General features: G+C 52.4%; 1 protein-coding gene across 1 annotated transcript in view; it reads left to right on the top strand.

The window, feature by feature from the left end:
* The first annotated feature begins 252 nt into the window (after positions 1-252).
* The window catches only part of TUBGCP6 (tubulin gamma complex associated protein 6), a 55,312-nt gene continuing 35,891 nt past the window's right edge, over positions 253-19,673 (top strand). Inside the window, 8 exon segments of the mRNA XM_038756504.1 lie at positions 253-303; positions 4,795-5,637; positions 7,153-7,316; positions 10,103-10,313; positions 12,923-13,096; positions 16,022-16,143; positions 16,694-16,772; positions 18,767-18,876. Of these exon segments, the coding sequence (XP_038612432.1) occupies positions 4,858-5,637; positions 7,153-7,316; positions 10,103-10,313; positions 12,923-13,096; positions 16,022-16,143; positions 16,694-16,772; positions 18,767-18,876 (1,640 nt within the window). The 5' untranslated portion in view covers positions 253-303; positions 4,795-4,857.

Consider the following 19,673-nt stretch of genomic DNA (forward strand, 5'->3'; position numbering starts at 1 on the left):
TTATTATTATTATTATTTATTATTATTGTCTGCCAGGGGTTTAGGACAGTGCTGTGCCCGGGGGGGGGCCCTGTCCTGCCCGCTCTTTTCCCGCCTAAAAGCCGGCGCCGCGCGGGGGGATGACGTCATCGGCGCGCGACGGCCCGTTCCCCCCCGGCCTGGGGGGGAGGGGCGACCGACGTGCGCGCGCGCGCGCCCGTCCCCGCGCACGTGCCCGCCCGTCCCCGCGCACGTGCCCGCCCGTCCCCGCGCACGTGCGTCCGTGCGTGCGCGCTCCCGAGCCCCCCTGTCAGAGCCGGCGGGGTGAGCGGCGGGCGATGGGGCGATGGGGGAGGGGATTGGGGGGGGAGGGTCCTCTGTGAGGGGGATACTGGGGGACACTGGGGGATTTGGGGGTCTCTGTGAGGGGGATACTGGGGGATTGGGGGGTCTCTGTGGGGGGGCTGGGGGGCTAGGGGATTTGGGGGTCTCTGTGAGGGGGCTGGGAGGGACTGGGGGATTTGGGGGGGTCCCTGTGAGGGGGCTGGGAGAGACTGGGGGACTAGGGGATTTGGGGGTCTCCGTGAGGAGGAGGGGGGGACTAGGGGATTTGGGGGGGGTCTCTGTGAGGAGGCGGGGGGGACTAGGGGATTTGGGGGTCCCTGTGAGGTGGCTGGGAGACACTGGGGGACTAGGGGATTTGGGGGAGTCTCTGTGAGGGGGCTGGGAGAGACTGGGGAACTAGGGAATTTGGGGGTCTCTGTGGAGGCTGGGGGACTAGGGGATTTGGGGGTCTCTGTGAGGGGGATGGGGGCTAGGGGATTTGGGAGTCTCTGAGGAGGCTGGGGGACTAGGGGATTTGGGGGTCCCTGTGAGGGGGCTGGGAGAGACTGGGGGATTTGGGAGTCTCTGTGAGGGGGCTGGGAGAGACTGGGGGACTAGGGGATTTGGGGAGTCTCTGTGAGGGGACCGAGGGAGGCTGGGGGACTGGGGGATTTGGGGGTCTCCGTGAGGGGGCTGGGGGAGGATTTTGAGGGGGGCTGGGGGAGGTTGGGGGTTTCTGAGAGGGGGATCGGGGAGGTTGGAGGGGGCTGGGGGATTTGGGGGTCTCTGTGAGGAGGCTGGGGGACTAGGGGATTTGGGGGCCTCTTTGGGGGGGGCGGGGGGGCTGGGGGATTTGGGGGTCTCTGTGAGGAGGCGGGGGGATTAGGGGATTTGGGGGTCTCTGTGAGGGGGCTGGGAGAGGCTGGGGGACTAGGGGATTTGGGGGTCTCTGTGAGGGGGCTGGGGGAGGTTGGGGGTCTCTGTGAGGGGGCTGGGGGAGGTTGGGGGTCTCTGTGAGGGGGCTTGGGGAGCTTGGGGGTCTCTGTGAGGGGGCTGGGGGAGACTGGAGGACTAGGAGATTTGGGGATCTCTGTGAGGGGGCTGGGGGAGACTAGGGGATTTGGGGGTCTCTGTGAGGGGGCTGGGGAAGGTTGGGGGTCTCTGTGAGGGGGCTGGGGTTGGCTGGGGGACTAGGGGATTTGGAGGTCTCTGTGAGGAGGCTGGGAGAGACTGGAAGACTAGGGGATTTGGGGACCTCCTTGGGGGGGCTGGGGGAGGGTGGGAGTCTCCGTGAGGGGGTTGGGGGACGTTGCAAGGGGCCGGGGGATTTGGGGGATGCTGTGGGTGGGCTGGGGGAGGTTGTGGGGGGCTGGGGGAGGTTGGGGGTCTCTCTGAGGGGGATGGGGGAAACTGCGGTTGACACCTGTCTCCATGTTTTGTTTTGTTGTCTGTCTCCCTCTTTTAGACTGTGAGCCTGTTGTTGGGTAGGGACCGTCTCTATATGTCACCAACTTGGACTTCCCAAGCGCTTAGTACAGTGCTCTGCACACAGTCAGCGCTCAATAAATACGATTGAATGAATGAGTGGGGAAGGTTGGGGGACTAGGGGGTTTGAGGGGGCTGGGGAAGGATGTGGGGGTGCCGGGGGAGGTTGAGGGACTGGGGATTTGGGGGGGGCACTGTGGGTGCGTGGGTGGGCTGGGGGGAGGTTGGGGGACTAGGAGATTTGGGAGGGACCAGGGAAGATGTCGGGGGGCTGGGGGAGGTTGGGGGGGGTCTCTGTGAGGGGGATGAGGGAGGATGTGGGGAGGGCTAGGGGATTTGGGGGGCCTCGGGTAGGGACCGTCCCTATATGTTGCCGACTTGTACTCCCCAAGTGTTTAGTCCAGTGTTCTGCACACAGTAAGCGCTCAATAAATGCGATTGAACGAATGAATGAATGGAGGTTGGGGGACTAGGGGAATTGGAAGCCTCTGTGGGAAGGTTGAGGAGGAAGCTGCAGGGGAATTTGGGGGAATAGGGTTGTGGGGGGCTCTGTGCGGGGGGACAAGGGCGGTTGAGTCATGGGCTGAAGGAGGAGGCTGCAGGGAGGTTGGGGGACTCTGTGGGGAGGCTGAGGGCAACCTTCTCACTGTACCTTCATCTCATCAGTTACCTCATCTGTAAAACGGGGATTAAGACTGTGTGTCCCCCGTGGGACAACCTGATCACCCTGTAATCTCCCCAGCGCTTAGAACAGTGCTTTGCACATATTAAGCGCTTAATAAATGCCATCATTATTATTATTATCTTTCTCGGCACTGATCCCTTGCTCGCATCCAGCCTCTGGCCTGTAACCCCCTCCTTCTTCATACCCAACAGACACTTATTCCCTTCCGCCCCCTTCAAAGCCTTATTGAAGGCTCATCTCCAAGAGGTCTTCCCTGACTAAGCTCTCCTTTAGTACAGCTCTCTGCACACAGTAAACGCTCAATAAATACGAATGAATGTGGTTGAATAAATTCCCTTCTGCGTCACCCTGACTTGCTCCCTTTATTCATTCCCCGCACCTCGCAGCCCCACAGCATAGCTGTAATTTTTATTACTGTCTGCCTTCCCCTCTAGACTGTAAGCACGTGTGGGCAAGGAGTGTGTCTGTTTAATTGTTGCATTGTACTCTCCCAAGCGCTTAGTACAGTGCTCTACGCACAGTAAGCGCTCGGTAAATATAATTTTATGAATGAATGGGTGGAGATCAGGGCATCTTCGGTCTCACTGGGCCCGGGAAGCCGGCCCGGTTCTGGTCACCGATTCATGCCAGGGATCCCAGATGCTCCTTTACCGGTCCCCCACTTTCTTGCTCTCCTCATGATCCTCCCTCAGTTTCCCCTAGCAAACTTCTTCCTAGAGGTCACCGCTGCCGAGCATTATCTTCTTCCTCCCGGGGTCCCGTCCCCTGTGCTCCACCGTCTCTCCTTCCTCCTTCTAAAGTTTCCCCACGCATCGTAGAAGCATAAAAAGCAAAAACTCCAGCAAGTTTTCTGGCCGCAGTCAAGTCAGCCGGTCGTATTTATTGAACGCTTATTGCTTGAAGAGAACTGTACTAAGGGCTTGAGAGTACACGTTCCCTGCCCACTACAAGCTTACAGTCTAGAGGGAGAGACAGGCATTAATATAAATAAATACAACTACAGATCAATCAATCAATCAATCAATCAATCAATCGCATTTATAGATGTGTATGCGAGTGCCGTGGAGCAAGTCAAGATGACCCAGAAGGGAGTGGGATAAGGGGAAAGGAGAGATTAGTCTGGGAAGGCTTCTTGGAGGAGATGGGTCTTTGGTAAGGCTCTAAAGGTGGGGAGAGTAATTGATATCAAGAGGGACGGCATTCCGGGCCACAGGCAGGATGTGGGCGATATAGACGCGATCGTGGTACAGTGAGATGGTTGGCGTTAGAGGAGCAGAATCCCTCTTGGGAGTTGCTTGAAATAACAGGACAATCGGTACTATTTATTAGGCCCTCATTCAGTGCAGAGCAATGTATTGAGTCATCAGTCAGTCGTATTTCTCGAATGCTTACTGTGCCCCGTGCACTGTAATAAATGCTTGGGAAAAGTAGAATTCAGTCGAGGTGGTAGTTACTATCCCTGCTGTCAAGGAGTTGACAGTCTGCAAGGGGAGACGGGCATTCAGATAAATTACAGTTGGGGAAATCGCAGAGAATAAAGATATGGACGTAGATGCTGTGGGCCTGGAGTGAGAATCGGAATGCTACGGGAGGACCCATTCCGGGTGGGCGGGTGGAAATGAGCACTGTATTGAGTGCTTGGGAAAGTACAGTGGAATTAGTTGACGTGATCCCTGCCTTCAAGGAGATTACGATCTAGCCAGGGAGACAGACGCTAAAATAAATTACAGATAGCGGAAATGTAACAGAGTTTAAAGATGCAGTGTAAATAAGTGCTATTAGAGCACACAGCTAAGGGCCTGGGATGGGCGTTGCCTCGATCTTGAATCGAAATTTGGTCTATAAATAATAATAATTGTGGTATTCATTAAGCACTTAGTAGGTGCCAAGCACTGTACTAAGCAGTGGGGTAGATACAAGATGATCAGAGCAGACACAGTCCCTGTCCCACCTGGTGTCACAGTCTAGGTTTAAAGTCCTCGAGGCTGTAAACTTGTGAGCAGGGGTCATGTCTTCCAGTTTTATTCATTCATTCATTCAATCGTATATATTGAGCGCTTACTGTGTGCAGAGCACTGTACTAAGCGCTTGGGAAGTCCAAGTTGGCAACATCTAGAGACGGTCCCTACCCAACAGTGGGCTCACAGTCTAGAAGGGGGAGACAGAGAACGAAACAAAACGTATTAACAAAATAACGAAAGCTTTACTGTATTGTACTCTCCCAAATACTCAATAAAGTGCTGTGCCCCCAGTAAGTGCTCAATAAATACCATTGTTAGGTGGATTAATTGGCGTCTCCCCTCCCGCTTGCCGTTCTGCAGATCTCGGAATGGCCCCGAAGGCCGCCCGCTGAGAGTGTGGTCCCCAGGAACCCCGAGGTGAAGATGTCCGGCCCCGGGACAGCCTTGCCGGTGGAGATGGCCGGCATCACTCAGCTGTTGGGCGACCTGTGCGAAGCTCACCTGTCTGGCGTGTCCTGGGGCACGTCCCTCGGCCGGCGGCCGGTCAGCAAGGACCGGGCGAGGCGCGGCCTGAAGAGGGTGGCCTACGACGCCCTGTTCGCCAACCTGTTCCGGGACGAGGCCCGCCAGGGGCCGTCCGGCCTGGCCAGGTTTCCCGTGAAAAACCAAGTCCTGATGCTGTCCTTCGACCTGCGGGTTGGGGGCCTGGGCCCCGAAGCCGACCGGCTGGAGGCTCTGGTGGAGGAGCTGGAGGCGTCCCCCCTTTTGCCCTTCGCCGAGGTCCAGGCCGTCTTGGGTCTCCTGGTGCTGTTGTCGGGGACCGGGCCGCCTCGGCCTCTGCCGCGGAAGAGGGACTACTTCCTCAACAACAGGCACGCCGGCCGAAACGTCGGCCACCGGGGCTACGACGATTACGACGTCAGCGTGTTCGAGGCGGACGTTCGGTCGCTGATCGCCGACGAGGAGAGTCAGTGTCGCGACGCCATCCACAAGTCGCTTCGGGTGATGGAAGCGGCTCCGGGGACCGGGCTTCCGGCCCTGGGCCTCCTTTCCCAGAGCTTGTCTGTCGGAGACAGGTTTGAGAGGGAAACCCGCGTCTCCCTCTTCGGGGCTCTCGTCCATAGCCGCACGTACGATATGGACATCAGGCTGGATTTGCCTCCCGTACCCGACAGCGCGGATCTGTCCGGCCTTGCCATCAAAGTCGAGTATCCCTGATTTTTCCCTGACTTTATTCTACTGCCAGTTTCCGTTCCTCAGTCGGGCCATCCCTGAACCTCTTTCATTTCCGTTCCTCAGTCGGGCCGTCCCTAAACGTCTTTCGTTTCCGTACCTCAGTAGGGCCGTCACCATGTACCTCTCTCATTCGATCATTCAGTCGTATTGAGCGTTTACTGTGTGCAGAGCACTGTACTGAGCGCTTGGGAAGTCCAAGTCGGCAACACATAGAGACGATCCCGACCCGACAACGGGCTCACAGTCTAGAAGAGGGAGACAGACGACAAAACAAAACATGTGGACAGGTGTCAAGTCGTCAGAACGAATAGAATTAAAGCTAAATCATCATCAGTCATATTTATTGAGCGCTTACTGTGTGCAGAGCACTGTACTAAGCGCTTGGGAAGTACAAGTTGGCAACACATAGAGACAGTCCCTCCCCAACAGTGGGCTCACAGTCTACAAGCTAAATGCACATCATCTATTATAGAAATAAATTCTATTTATTTTATTTTGATAGTGTGTTTGGTTTTGTTCTCAGTCTCCCCCTTTTAGACTGTGAGCCCACTGTTGGGTAGGGACTGTCTCTATATGTTGCCGACTTGTATTAGTACAGTGCTCTGCACACAGTAAGCGCTCAATAAATACGATTGATTGATTGATCATCAACAAAATAAATTCTCAATTCCGTATCTCAGTTCCATACCATAGTTTACAGCTATATCCCTCAGCTCCGTATCTCAGTCAGTTCATAACTACGTATACTTCAGTCGCTTATTTTATACTGTGAGCCCACTGTTGGGTAGGGACTGTCTCTATGTGATGCCAATTTGTACTTCCCAAGCGCTTAGTACAGTGCTCTGCACATAGTAAGCGCTCAATAAATACGATTGATTGATTGATTGATTGATTATCTCCATCAAGAGCTGTGTAGGCCTTTCCTTTTTCTGTTTTGGTATTTGTTAAGCGCTTACTACGTGCCAAACCCCGTTCTAAACACTGGTCTCACGCGGGGCTCACAGTCTAAGTAGGAAGGAGAACAGGTATTGAATCTCCATCCTGACTGTGCCACTTCTCCGTGCCTCAGTTCCTTATCTGTAAAGTGGGGGTTCAATCCCTGTTGTCCCTCTTACCTAGACTGAGCCCTGTGTGGGACAGGGACTGTGTCCAACTTGATTAACTTGTATCTACCGTGGCGCTTAAGTACGATGCTTGGCACACAGTAAGCGCTTAGCAAATACCGTAATTGTTGTTGTTATAACAACCGTATTGCTCGGTTACATGCCTCAGTGGGCTCCCAACTGCGTATACGCCGGTTGCATATGTCTGCACACCTCAGTTACGTAGCTCAGTGGGCTCGTAACTACGCGTTCTTCGGTTCCGTAGCTCGGTGGGCTCGTAACCGTGTATCTCTCCGTCGCTCGGTTTGTGCCTCGGAGGCGGCCTCGTCTCTGCCCGCGCGCCGAGTGGACGGCTCTTGGTTCTGTCGTTTGCCCCCAGGTCCCCCAGAGCATCGATCCCTCGGAAGACGAGGGCTTCCAGTCGGCCTCGAACCTGACTCCCGACTCCCAGTCTGAGCCCAGCGTCACCCCGGACGTCGACCTCTGGGACGCCGTGCTCACGTACGGGCCCAGCAAACGCCGCTGCTGGGAGAGGATCGGGTGGTACGTGAACGCGGGTTCGGAGGGCTGGTGCCGAGCGAGGAGTTGGTGGGACCAACCTCCCCGTAGGCGCCCGTCAGCCTGGTTGTCGGCTCCCCTCTAAAAGCAGGATCCGTGTCTGTTGCTCCTAGTCGGTGCTTACCTCCGCTCCTCCACCGCTAATCTCCTCATTGTACCTCGTTCTCGCCTGTCCCGCCGTCGACCCCCGGCCCACGTCATCCCCCGGGCCTGGAATGCCCTCCCTCTGCCCCTCCGCCAAGCTAGCTCTCTTCCTCCCTTCAAGGCCCTGCTGAGAGCTCACCTCCTCCAGGAGGCCTTCCCAGACTGAGCCCCTTTCTTCCTCTCCCCCTCGTCCCCCTCTCCATCCCCCCATCTTACCTCCTTCCCTTCCCCACAGCACCTGTATATATGTATATATGGTTGTACATATTTATTACTCTATTTATTTATTTTACTTGTACATTTCTATCCTATTTATTTTATTTTGTTGGTATGTTTGGTTCTGTTCTCTGTCTCCCCCTTTTAGACTGTGAGCCCACTGTTGGGTAGGGACTGTCTCTATGTGTTGCCAATTTGTACTTCCCAAGCGCTTAGTACAGTGCTCTGCACATAGTAAGCGCTCAATAAATACGATTGATTGATTGATTGATTGCTCCCGAGCGCCCAGCACAGCGCTCTGCTCCCGGTAGCCACTCAGTACGGTGCTTTGCCCACAGAGAGTCATGTGCAGAGCGTTGTTTTGGGCCCCTGACGCACTCAGACTCGGGTCTAGATTCCAGTGAAGACATAGACCATGTTGGTACAGTGAGCACTAGAGGGAAAGCAGAGATACAGCCTGCTTTAAGAAAGGGACTATGTCTACGAACACTGCTGCGTTGTCATCATCATCATCATCAATCGTATTTATTGAGCACTTACTATGTGCAGAGCACTGTACTAAGCGCTTGGGAAGTACAAACTGGCAACATATAGAGACAGTCCCTACCCAACAGTGGGCTCACAGTCTAAAAGGGGGAGACAGAGAACAAAACCAAACATACTAACAAAATAAAATAAATAGGATAGATATGGACAAACGAAATAAATAAATAAATAGAGTAATAAATATGTACAACCATATATCCATATATACAGGTGCTGTGGGGAAGGGAAGGAGGTAAGATGGGGGGGATGGAGAGGGGGGCGAGGGGGAGAGGAAGGAAGGGGCTCAGTCTGGGAAGGCCTCCTGGAGGAGGTGAGCTCTCAGCAGGGCCTCAGCGCTTAGGACAGGGCTCTGCACACAGTAAGAGCTCAATAAATACTATTGATTTATTGATGCAAACGATGAGTAAGTTGTGAGCAGTGATTGCGTCGGTTTATTGTTGTATTGCACTCTCCCAAGCGCTTAGCACAGGGCTCTGCGCACAGTAAGTGCCCAATAAATAGGATCGAATGAATAAGTGAACCATTACGCGCAGGAACGTGAAGTGTGGCGGTTCGATTGATGCTGCCAGGAGGGTGGGGATTAAATGGGGACGGCCTGCGAGGAACAGCTGGATTTTTAGGAGGCTTTGAAGGTGGCGAGGGATGGGGCTGGCAGATTTGAGGAGGGGGCGAGGGGGTCTGCGGCGGGTCAAGAGGAAAGGTCAGCTAGAAGGATTGGGCGGGAGGGCTGTCAAGGGTCAACTCTCGGCGTCGTTGGGGAAGAGAGGTGGTTGTTTTGTTGTCTCTCTCCCCCTTCTAGACTGGGAGCCCACTGTTGGGTAGGGACCATCTCTATGAGTTCATCAACATCATCATCAATCGTATTTATTGAGCGCTTACTATGTGCAGAGCACTGTACCAAGCTCTTGGGAAGTACAAATTGGCAACATATAGAGACAGTCCCTACCCAACAGTGGGCTCACAGTCTAAAAGGGGGAGACAGAGAACAAAACAAACATACTAACAGAATAAAATAAATAGAATAGATATGTACAAGTAAAATAAATAAATAAATAAATAAATAGAGTAATAAATATGTACAAACATATATACATATATACAGGTGCTGTATATATGTTGCCAACTTGTACTTCCCAAGTGCTTAGTACAGTGCTCTGCGCACAGTAAGCGCTCAATAAATATGACTGAGTGAATGAATGAATGAAAGAGCGGGAGGATGTGAAGGGGACAGCCGGCGTGGAGCCGATTGAGCGACGGATCGAATTCGGCATCCCGGCGGCGTTTCAATCAATCAATCAGTCATTCGTATTTATTGAGCTTTTACTATGTGCAGAGCACTGTACTAAGCACTTGGGAAGTACAATTTGGCAACATATAGAGACAGTCCCTACCCAACAGTGGGCTCACAGTCTAAAAGGGGGAGCCGGAGAACAAAACCAAACATACTAACCAAATAAAATAAATAGAATAGATATGTACAAGTAAAATAAATGAATAAATAAATAGAGTAATAAATATGTACAACCATATATACATATCATCATCATCAATCGTATTTAGTGAGCGCTTACTATGTGCAGAGCACTGTACTAAGCGCTTGGGAAGTCCAAGTTGGCAACATGTAGAGACAGTCCCTACCCAACAGTGGGCTCACAGTCTAAAAGGGGGAGCCGGAGAACAAAACCAAACATACTAACCAAATAAAATAAATAGAATAGATATGTACAAGTAAAATAAGTAAATAAATAGAGTAATAAATCTGTACAAACATATATACAGGTGCTGTGGGGAAGGGCAGGAGGTGAGATGTTTGAGTCAGCTGCTCGCCCGTAAACCCATCCTCTTTTGCCTTTCCTGGAATCCAGTCCCCCCGGTAAAAAGGAGGAGCCGTTCCTCACGGAGGCCGGGAGAGAAGCCTTCGATCATTTCTACCGCCTTCGAGAAGGGGAGCTGCAGGTCCTGAGCGGCAGCTTCCTGCAGCCGCCCCCGCTCGTCCTGCTGAAGGAGCGGCAGCTGGTGAAGGACGCCCTGAACGTCCTCATCGGGGTCGGCTCCGCCACCTTTTCCCTGGACCAGGTACGGGAGGAGGAGGGGGGGGGCCGAGAGCCCGCGCGGTGCCAGGGAAGCGGTGGGGCCTAGTGGATAGAGAGCGGGCCTCGGCGTCAGAAGGACCTGGCTTCCGACCCCGGCTCCGCCACCTCCCTGCTGTGTGACCTTGGACGAGTCACTTGACCTCTCCGGGCCTCAGTTACCTCTTTTTTAAAATGGCGATTAAAACTGGTCGTGGGTTCAAATCCCGCCCTGCCAGTTGTCAGCTGTGTGACTCTGGGCAAGTCACTTAACTTCTCTGTGCAGGGAAGCGGTGGGGCCTAGTGGATAGAGAGCGGGCCTCGGCGTCACAAGGACCTGGCTTCCGACCCCGGCTCCGCCACCTGCCTGCTGTGCGACCTTGGGCGAGTCACTTGACCTCTCCGGGCCTCAGTTACCTCTTTTTTAAAATGGCGATTAAAACCGGTCGTGGGTTCAAATCCCGCCCTGCCAGTTGTCAGCTGTGTGACTCTGGGCAAGTCACTTAACTTCTCTGTGCAGGGAAGCGGTGGGGCCTGGTGGATAGAGAGCGGGCCTCGGCGTCAGAAGGACCTGGCTTCCGACCCCGGCTCCGCCACCTCCCTGCTGTGTGACCTTGGACGAGTCACTTGACTTCTCCGGGCCTCAGTTACCTCTTTTTTAAAATGGCGATTAAAACTGGTCGTGGGTTCAAATCCCGCTCTGCCAGTTGTCAGCTGTGTGACTCTGGGCAAGTCACTTAACTTCCCTGTGCAGGGAAGCGGTGGGGCCTAGTGGATAGAGAGCGGGCCTCGGCATCAGAAGGACCTGGCTTCCGACCCCGGCCCTGCCACCTGCCTGCTGTGTGACCTTGGACGAGTCACTTGACCTCTCCGGGCCTCAGTTACCTCTTTTTTAAAATGGCGATTAAGACTGGTCGTGGGTTCAAATGCTGCTCTGCCAGTTGTCAGCTGTGTGACTCTGGGCAAGTTACTTAACTTCTCTGTGCCTCAGTTACCTCATCTGTAAAATGGGGATTAAGACTGTTAGCCCCTGTGGGGCAACCTGATCACTCCGTCACCTCCCCAGTGCTTAGAACAGTGCTTTGCACATAGTAAGCGCTTAATAAATGACATCATTATTATTATTATTATTATTAACTGTGAGCCCCGCGTGGGAACAGGGGTTGTATCCGACCTGATTCGCTTGGATCTGCCCCAGCACTCAGCCACATAGCGCCTAACAGATACCATTAGAGAAGCAGCATGGCTCAGTGGAAAGAGCACAGGCTTTGGAGTCAGCGATCATGGGTTCGAATCCCGGCTCCGCCACTCATCAGCCGTGTGACTTTGGGCAAGTCACTTCACTTCTCTGGGCCTCAGTGACATCATCTGTAAAATGGGGATTAAGACTGAGCCCCCCGTGGGACAACTTGATCACCGTGTAACCTCCCCAGCGCTAAGAACAGTGCTTTGCGCATAGTAAGCACTTAATAAATGCCATCATCATTATTATTATTATTATTAGTGGTGGCCCAGTTAGGCGAGATCATTTCTTTTAACCTGCAGTCCGTTGGGCTTTAGAGAAGGTTTCGGAGAGCACGGCGTTGTCAAGCCCGACTCCCGCAAAATCTGACCTACACCCCCAAGGGGATTAGACTGTGAGCCCATTGTTGGGTAGGGACCGTCTGTATATGTTGCCGACTTGTACTTCCCAAGCGCTTAGTACAGTGCCGTGCACACAGTAAGCGAGGGACTGTCTCTATATGTTGCCGACTTGTACTTCCCAAGCGCTTAAAACAGTGCTGTGCACACAGGAAGCGCTCAATCAATACAATTTAATTGAATTAAGTAGCCGATTCCCTCGGGACCGGCAAGACGAGCCTTCAATCAATCAATCAATCAATCGTATTTAATGAGCGCTTACTGTGTGCAGAGCACACAAGCCGTGTTGAGGAAGCGATGGAGGGAGGGGTCCGGTGGAAGTAGCTAATGATGATGGTATTTGTTAAGTGCTTACTACGTGCAAAGCACTGTTCTAAGCGCTGGGGGGGATACAAGGTGATCAAGTTGTCCCATGTGGGGCTCACAGTCTTAATCCCCATTTTACAGATGAGGTAACTGAGGCTCAGAGAAGTGAAGTGACTTGCCCGAGGTCACACAGCAGACATGTGGCAGAGCCGGGATTCAAACCCATGACCTCTGACTCCAAAGCCCGGGCTCTTTCCACTGAGCCACGCTGCTTCCCGAGACCCCTTTTAACCAATCAATTGATGGATTTACTGATTGATCGTTTAATCAATCAGTCGTATTTATGGAGCGCTTACTGTGTGCAGAGCACTGGACTAAGCGCTTGGTCGGCAACACATAATTGATGGTATTTATTGAGCGCTCATGCCAACTGGCCTTATTTGCCCAAGTCTTGCCCCCGGCCACCGTAGTACGGTGTTTTTGAAGGGCTTGCTGTGTGGCAAGCGCCGTGCCAAGCGCCGGGGTAGATGCGGGATAGTCAGGTTGGCACAGAGAGGTCCGGTGGCTCGGCGCGGCCCGAGTCCGCGATCCCCGGGAGGGTTCCCCCCGTGCCGTCGAGGCCACCGCTCGGGCCACCTGGGCCACCCCGCTTCCTCCCCGCCGCCGCAGGCCACCCAGGCGTTCGCGGTCAAGGCCGGAGTCTACGTGTCCGGCGCCTCCCCGGAGAGCGTGAGCAGCCTGTTGGGCGAAGTCGCCGACTGCGGGACGTGCTACACGCGCCTCAGCCGCTTCTCCCTCCAACCGGTCCTGGATTCCTCCTACGACAAGGGGCTCGTGTTTCAGGTGGGCCCCGGGCCGGGGGGCCGCCCGGCTGGGGTGGCGGCGGCGGCGACGGGCGGGGGGAGCCGCCGGTTGGTCCCCAAGACTCCCTTCGCCGGTGGGAAGCGGTCCGTTCGTTCAGTCGTATTTTTTGAGCGCGTACCGTGTGCAGAGCACTGTACCAAGCGCTTAGGAGAGGACAGTCCTTCCCTCCTTCCCTTCCCCACAGCACCTGTATATATATATATATATATATATATATGTTTGTACATATTTATTACTCTATTTATTTTACTTGTACATATCTATTCTATTTTATTTTGTTAGTACGTTTGGTTTTGTTCTCTGTCTCCCGCTTTTAGACTGTGAGCCCGCTGTTGGGTAGGGACTGTCTCTATATGTTGCCAATTTGTACTTTCCAAGCACTTAGTACACTGCTCTGCACATAGTAAGCGCTCAATAAATACGATTGATGATGATGATGGTATGTATATATGGTTGTACATATTTATTACTCTATTTATTTATTTATTTTACTTGTGCATATCTATTCTATTTTATTTTGTTAGTATGTTTGGTTTTGTTCTCTGTCTCCCCCTTTTAGACTGTGAGCCCACTGTTGGGTAGGGACTGTCTCTATATGTTGCCAATTTGTGCTTCCCAAGCACTTAGTACAGTGCTCTGCACATAGTAAGCGCTCAATAAATACGATTGATGATGATGATGATCATCAATCATATTTATTGAGCGCTACTGTGATGATGATGATATGTATATATGGTTGTACATATTTATTACTCTATTTATTTATTTATTTATTTATTTTACTTATACATATCTATTCTGTTTTATTTTGTTAGTATGTTTGGTTTTGTTCTCTGTCTCCCCCTTTTAAACTGTGAGCCCGCTGTTGGGTAGGGACTGTCTCTATATGCTGCCAATTTGGACTTCCCAAGCGCTTAGTACAGTGCTCTGCACATAGTAAGCGCTCAATAAATACGATTGATGATGATGATATGTATATATGGTTGTACATATTTATTACTCCATTTATTTTACTTGTACATATCTATTCTATTTATTTTATTTTGTTAGTATGTTTGGTTTTGTTCTCTGTCTCCCCCTTTTAGACTGTGAGCCCACTGTTGGGTAGGGACTGTCTCTATATGTTGCCAACTTGGACTTCCCAAGCGCTTAGTACAGTGCTCTGCACATAGTAAGCGCTCAATAAATACGATTGATGATGATGATGATGATGATCATCAGTCGTATTTATTGAGTGCTTACTGTGATGATGATGATGATATGTATATATGGTTGTACATATTTATTACTCTATTTATTTATTCATTTATTTTATTTGTACATATCTATTCTATTTACTTTATTTTGTTAGTACGTTTGGTTTTGTTCTCCATCTCCCCCTTTTAGACTGTGATCCCACTGTTGGGTAGGGACTGCCTCTATATGTTGTCACCTTGTACTTGCCAAGCGCTTAGTACAGTGCTCTGCACACAGTAAGCGCTCAATAAATACGATTGATTGATTGATTGATACTTTTAGACTGTGAGCCCACTGTTGGGTAGGGACTGCCTCTATATGTTGTCACCTTGTACTTCCCAAGCGCTTAGTACAGTGCTCTGCACACAGTAAGCGCTCAATAAATATGATTGATTGATTGATACAGTAGAACAACAAACAGGCACATTCCCTGCTGACAATGAGCTTACAGTCCTGAGAGGGAGACAGCCGTTAATGTAAAGAAATCAGTCAATTAGAGAAGCAGCGTGGCTCAGTGGAAAGAGCCCGGGCTTTGGAGGCAGAGGTCACGGGTTCAAATCCCGGCTCCGCCAATTGTCAGCTGTGTGACTTTGGGCAAGTCACTTCTCTGGGCCTCAGTGACCTCACCTGTAAAATAGGGATTAAGACTGTGAGCCCCATGTGGGACAGCCTGATCACCTTGTATCCCCCCCAGTGCTTAGAATTGTCAGCTGTGTGACTTTGGGCAAGTCACTTCTCTGGGCCTCAGTGACCTCATCTGTAAAATGGGGATGAAGACTGTGAGCCCCATGTGGGACAACCTGATCACCTTGTATCCCCCCAGTGCTTAGAACAGTGCTTTGCACATAGTAAGCGCTTAATCAATCAATCAATCAATCGTATTTATTGAGCGCTTACTATGTGCAGAGCACTGTACTAAGCGCTTGGGAAGTACAAATTGGCAACACATAGAGACAGTCCCTACCCAACAGTGGGCTCACAGTCTAAAAGGGGGAGACAGAGAACAAAACCAAACATACCAACAAAATAAAATAAATAGGATAGAAATGTACAAGCAAAGTAAATAAATAAATAGAGTAATAAATATGTATTATTATTGTTATAGTAAGCGCTTAACAAATACCATCATTATTATTATTAAGTAGTTGTGGTGGGGATGGGGGCGGGGGGGAATACCTGGAGCAAGTCAGGGCGATGCGGAATGGAGTGGGAGGGGAGGCTTCGTACCTGCGGCATTATCCCTGAACAGCAGTAGGGAGAAGCAGCAGGAATCAGGGCGCTTGCGTGGCTCAGTGGAAAGAGCCCGGGCTTTGGAGTCAGAGTCCTGGGTTCAAATCCCGGCTCCGCCACTTGTCAGCTGGGTGACTTCAGGCAAGTCACTTCACTTCCCTATGCCTCAGTTACCTCATCTGTAAAATGGGGGTGAAGACTGTGAGCCCCCCGTGGGACATCCTGATCACCTTGTAACCTCCACAGCACTTAGAACAGTGCTTGGCACATAGTAAGCGCTTCATAAATGCCATTATTATTATTAGTATTCTGGGTCTGGTCAGGGCTGGGGTCTCGGTCCCCTCCCACGCCCTGCCGTGGGGCTCGCTGGGAGGCTCGGCTCACGGCGGGCCGTGGGTCCGGCCGAAGGGGCCGTAAGGGATCCTTTGTCTCCCGCAGGCTTTCACCAGCGGATTGAGGAAGTACCTGCAATATTATCGGGCCTGCGTCCTGTCCACCTCACCCACCCTCAGCCTCCTGACCATCAGTTTTCTCTTCAAGAAGTTGGGACGCCAGTTGAGGTAAGGGTTCCGTTCTCTCCGGTCAAGGCAGCAACAGAAGCATAAAATCCAAGAGCCGGGAGGGACGCGGAGAGGTGGAGAGGTCATCGGGGGCAGCCCTCTCCCTCTGCGCAGGGGACCGAATCACCCACAACCGCCTCCCCGGGCCGGCCATTTGTGGCATTTGTCCCCTTGACAATCAGGAAATTCTTTCTTGGGTCCGACTGCGATCTCTCCCGCTGCCTTGGAAGCCCAGCTCGGTGTCATTCATTCATTCAGTCATATTTATTGAGCGCTTACTGTGGGCAGAGCACTGTACGAAGCGCTTGGGAAGTCCAAGTTGGCAACATATAGAGACAGTCCCTACCCAACAGTGGGCTCACAGTCTAGAAGCTGTGATTGAGCCCCACGTAGGACAGGGACTGCGTCCAATCCGAATCGCACGTATCCACTCCAGCGCTTAATGGAGTGCCGGACACGTAGTAAGCGCTTAACAAAAACCGTAATTATGATTATTAATAGTAAGTAGACACTCACCAAATACCGCAATTATCATTATTATTATTACTAGGTACTTAGCAGAGCTTTGCGGCATCGGCCCGACCGTCGCGGGGCCCGGGGAGGGAGCTGGCGCTCGGCCTTTCCCGACGGTGAGTGGTGGTTTCCGCGGTTGGCGTGCGTCGGGTCCGGCCGGCGGCTGGGGTGGGCCTGGGATTATGAACGAGACACGGAAGAGACGAAGCCGTTTTTGGCTCGGTCTGTGGGGATCGGGCTATTCCCAAGAAAATGACGTCAGTAAAGGCGTTTCTGGGTCAGCCCGCGGCACTCCGAGGAACCGGGGGATGCTTGTCTTTCCCTTCTCCAACCTGACTCTCCCCCAGGGATGCAGCAAAAACCATCCAACTCCCCTTACTCTCCTCCCTCCATCCCCAACTCTCCCTCCAGTGAGCCATCCCGGGCCATCCCACACTCCTGCCTTTCCCCTCTCCATCCCGGGCTGTCCCCCCCGGTGACCCAGCACGGACCACTAATCCGTGGATTCATCAACATCATCAATCGTATTTATTGAGCGCTTACTGTGTGCAGAGCACTGTTCTAAGCGCTTGGGAAGTACAAATTGGCAGCATATAACGTGGTTCGTCTAAACCATTCCGGGACCTGCTGGTGTCTCTGCCCTCCAGTAGCTTGTGGGAGGAAATTCTCCGTGTTCACCTCTGGGCTGGGTGGAGAGGTGTTTCTTTCCGTTCAGTCATTCAATCATTAGTATTTATTGAGCACCTACTGGGTGCAGAGCCCCGTACTGAGCGTTTGGGAGAGTCCGGGGGAGGCAGGTGGGATGTGGCGGAAGGGTTGCCAGACCAGCGTGGCTCAGTGGAAAGAGCCCGGGCTTTGGAGTCAGAGGTCATGGGTTTGAATCCCGACTCCACCACATGTCTGCTGTGTGACCTTGGGCAAGTCACTTAACTTCTCTGAGCCTCAGTTCCCTCATCTGTAAAATGGGGATTAAGACTGTGAGCCCCAGGTGAGACTTGATCACCTTGTAACCCCCCCAGCGCTTAGAACGGTGCTCTGCACATAGTAAGCGCTTAACAAATGCCATTATTATTATTATTATTATTATTGAGTCGAAGCCTGTTGTGTGGGTAAGTCACTTGTCAAAGCAAGTCGAAGCTCCCCGTTTCCTTATCCGTAAAGTGGGGATAATGCCTTTTTCTACCTACCTCTCAGGGTTGGTGTGAGGCCAAAAGCGTTTTGGGAATAAAGGCATTATATAGACACCAAGGTGGCATCACAATAGAATCAGAAGACCCGATCCCTGCCCTTACGGAGCTTCAGATCCGATCGGTTAGACTCCAAAATAAATTGCAGATAGGCAGAAGAAGGAAAGGGGGATCTATGTATGAGTTAACGCTGAACTCGTAGAGTGTGTAAAATTTGTATAAAAGGGCTAGGGGAGATGGTGTAAGATTGTTATGGGCAGGGATTGTGTCTGCTAATTCTGTTGTATTCTCCCAAGCTCTTAGTACAGTGCTTTGCACCTTATAAGCGCTCAATGAATACCATTGACGGGAGTCCCGAAGTGTTTAGTGGGGGACAGAAGCACTGATCAACCAGTTGGGGAAACAAAGAGGGGATATGGGAAAACAGTCAGGGAGGAGATGGGGTTTCAGGAGGACTTGGAAGATAGTAATGATAATAATAATGATGGCATTTATTAAGCACTTTGTGCAAAGCACTGTTCTAAGCGCTGGGGAGCTTACTGAACGGAAATAATTACTGACGACCGAATGGAAAGAAACACCTCTTCACCCAGCCCAGAGGTGAACACGGAGAATCTCCTCCCACAGGCTATTATTGGAGGGCAGAGACACCAGCAGGTCCCGGAATGGGAAGGTGGGGAGAGCGGTGGTCTGCCGGATGTGAGGGGAGAAGGGCGTGTTAAAGATGTCGACGGCGAGACCAGTAGCTGCTGTTCGTTTTGAGTCTTCCGCTCCCCATCTCGGACGGGTGCCCCCCTCGCCCTGCGGGGTGGGATTTGGGGAGTCGGTGCCCCCCGCCCCCCCACTAGCCCGGCAGGTCCCGGGCCTGGCTGCGCTTTCAGCTCGGCCCTGCCGAAACGGGCTCCCGTGCTGTTCCTCTTCAGGGGGTGAAGCTGCTTTCCTACCTGTACGAGGAGGCGCTTAACAATTGCAGCAACGAGTATTACCCCGTCCTCCTGTCCCTGCTCAAAACCAGCTGCGAGCCGTATACCAGGTGAGCCCGCGGACCCGCTCCGGGGAACGGGGGGAGCTGGGGGTGCCGCCAGCCGTGAGCCCTCTCCGTTTGTGAGAAATGCGTCATGGGGTTTTTTTTGGCTCTGCCTCGAGCCAACCGTCGGAACCTCGGAACAGCTTGTTTCCAACAGGCCACGCTCTAGATTATTTGCAAACCGAAAGAGACATCGTAGGCCGGTATCTGTTTCCCTTTCCTTGCCTTAACTGATACGGGGAGCGGGGAGGAGGGCGTTCTAAGGCAGCGAAGGAAGCCGAGGGTCGCGGGAACGAGACACAGTGCGAAGATTAACTTGAGAAGAATGAGAAATGTGAGCTGGGGAGTAGCGGGTAAAGAGAATGGATAATAAAAGATCTGATGGAGCGTCAGAGTCTCTGGTCGGGAATTTCTGCCTGAGGCGGAGGAGAGGGATGGGCAGCGGTTAGAGTCGGGAAACGGGTACAGAGTGACAGTTTTAGGAAAACGATCCGGGCAGTAGAGTGAAGAGTGGACTGTGGAGGAGAGAGGCTGGAGGCAGGGAGGTCAGCGAGGAGTTGTGGGCAACTCACTTAACTTCTCTGGCCCTCAGTTTCCTCAAAAACCAGCAGGATTTGGCAGCTGACTGAATAGGAGCAGCGTGGCTCAGTAGAAAGAGCCCGGGCTTTGGAGTCCGAGGTCATGGGTTCAAATCCCAGCTCCACTAACTGTCAGCTGTGTGACTTTGGGCGAGTCACTTCACTTCTCTGTGCCTCAGTTACCGCATCTGTAAAATGGGGAATAAAAACTGAGCCCCCCGTGGG

This window comes from Tachyglossus aculeatus, chromosome 14, assembly GCF_015852505.1.
Source record: "Tachyglossus aculeatus isolate mTacAcu1 chromosome 14, mTacAcu1.pri, whole genome shotgun sequence".
NCBI lineage: Eukaryota > Metazoa > Chordata > Mammalia > Monotremata > Tachyglossidae > Tachyglossus > Tachyglossus aculeatus.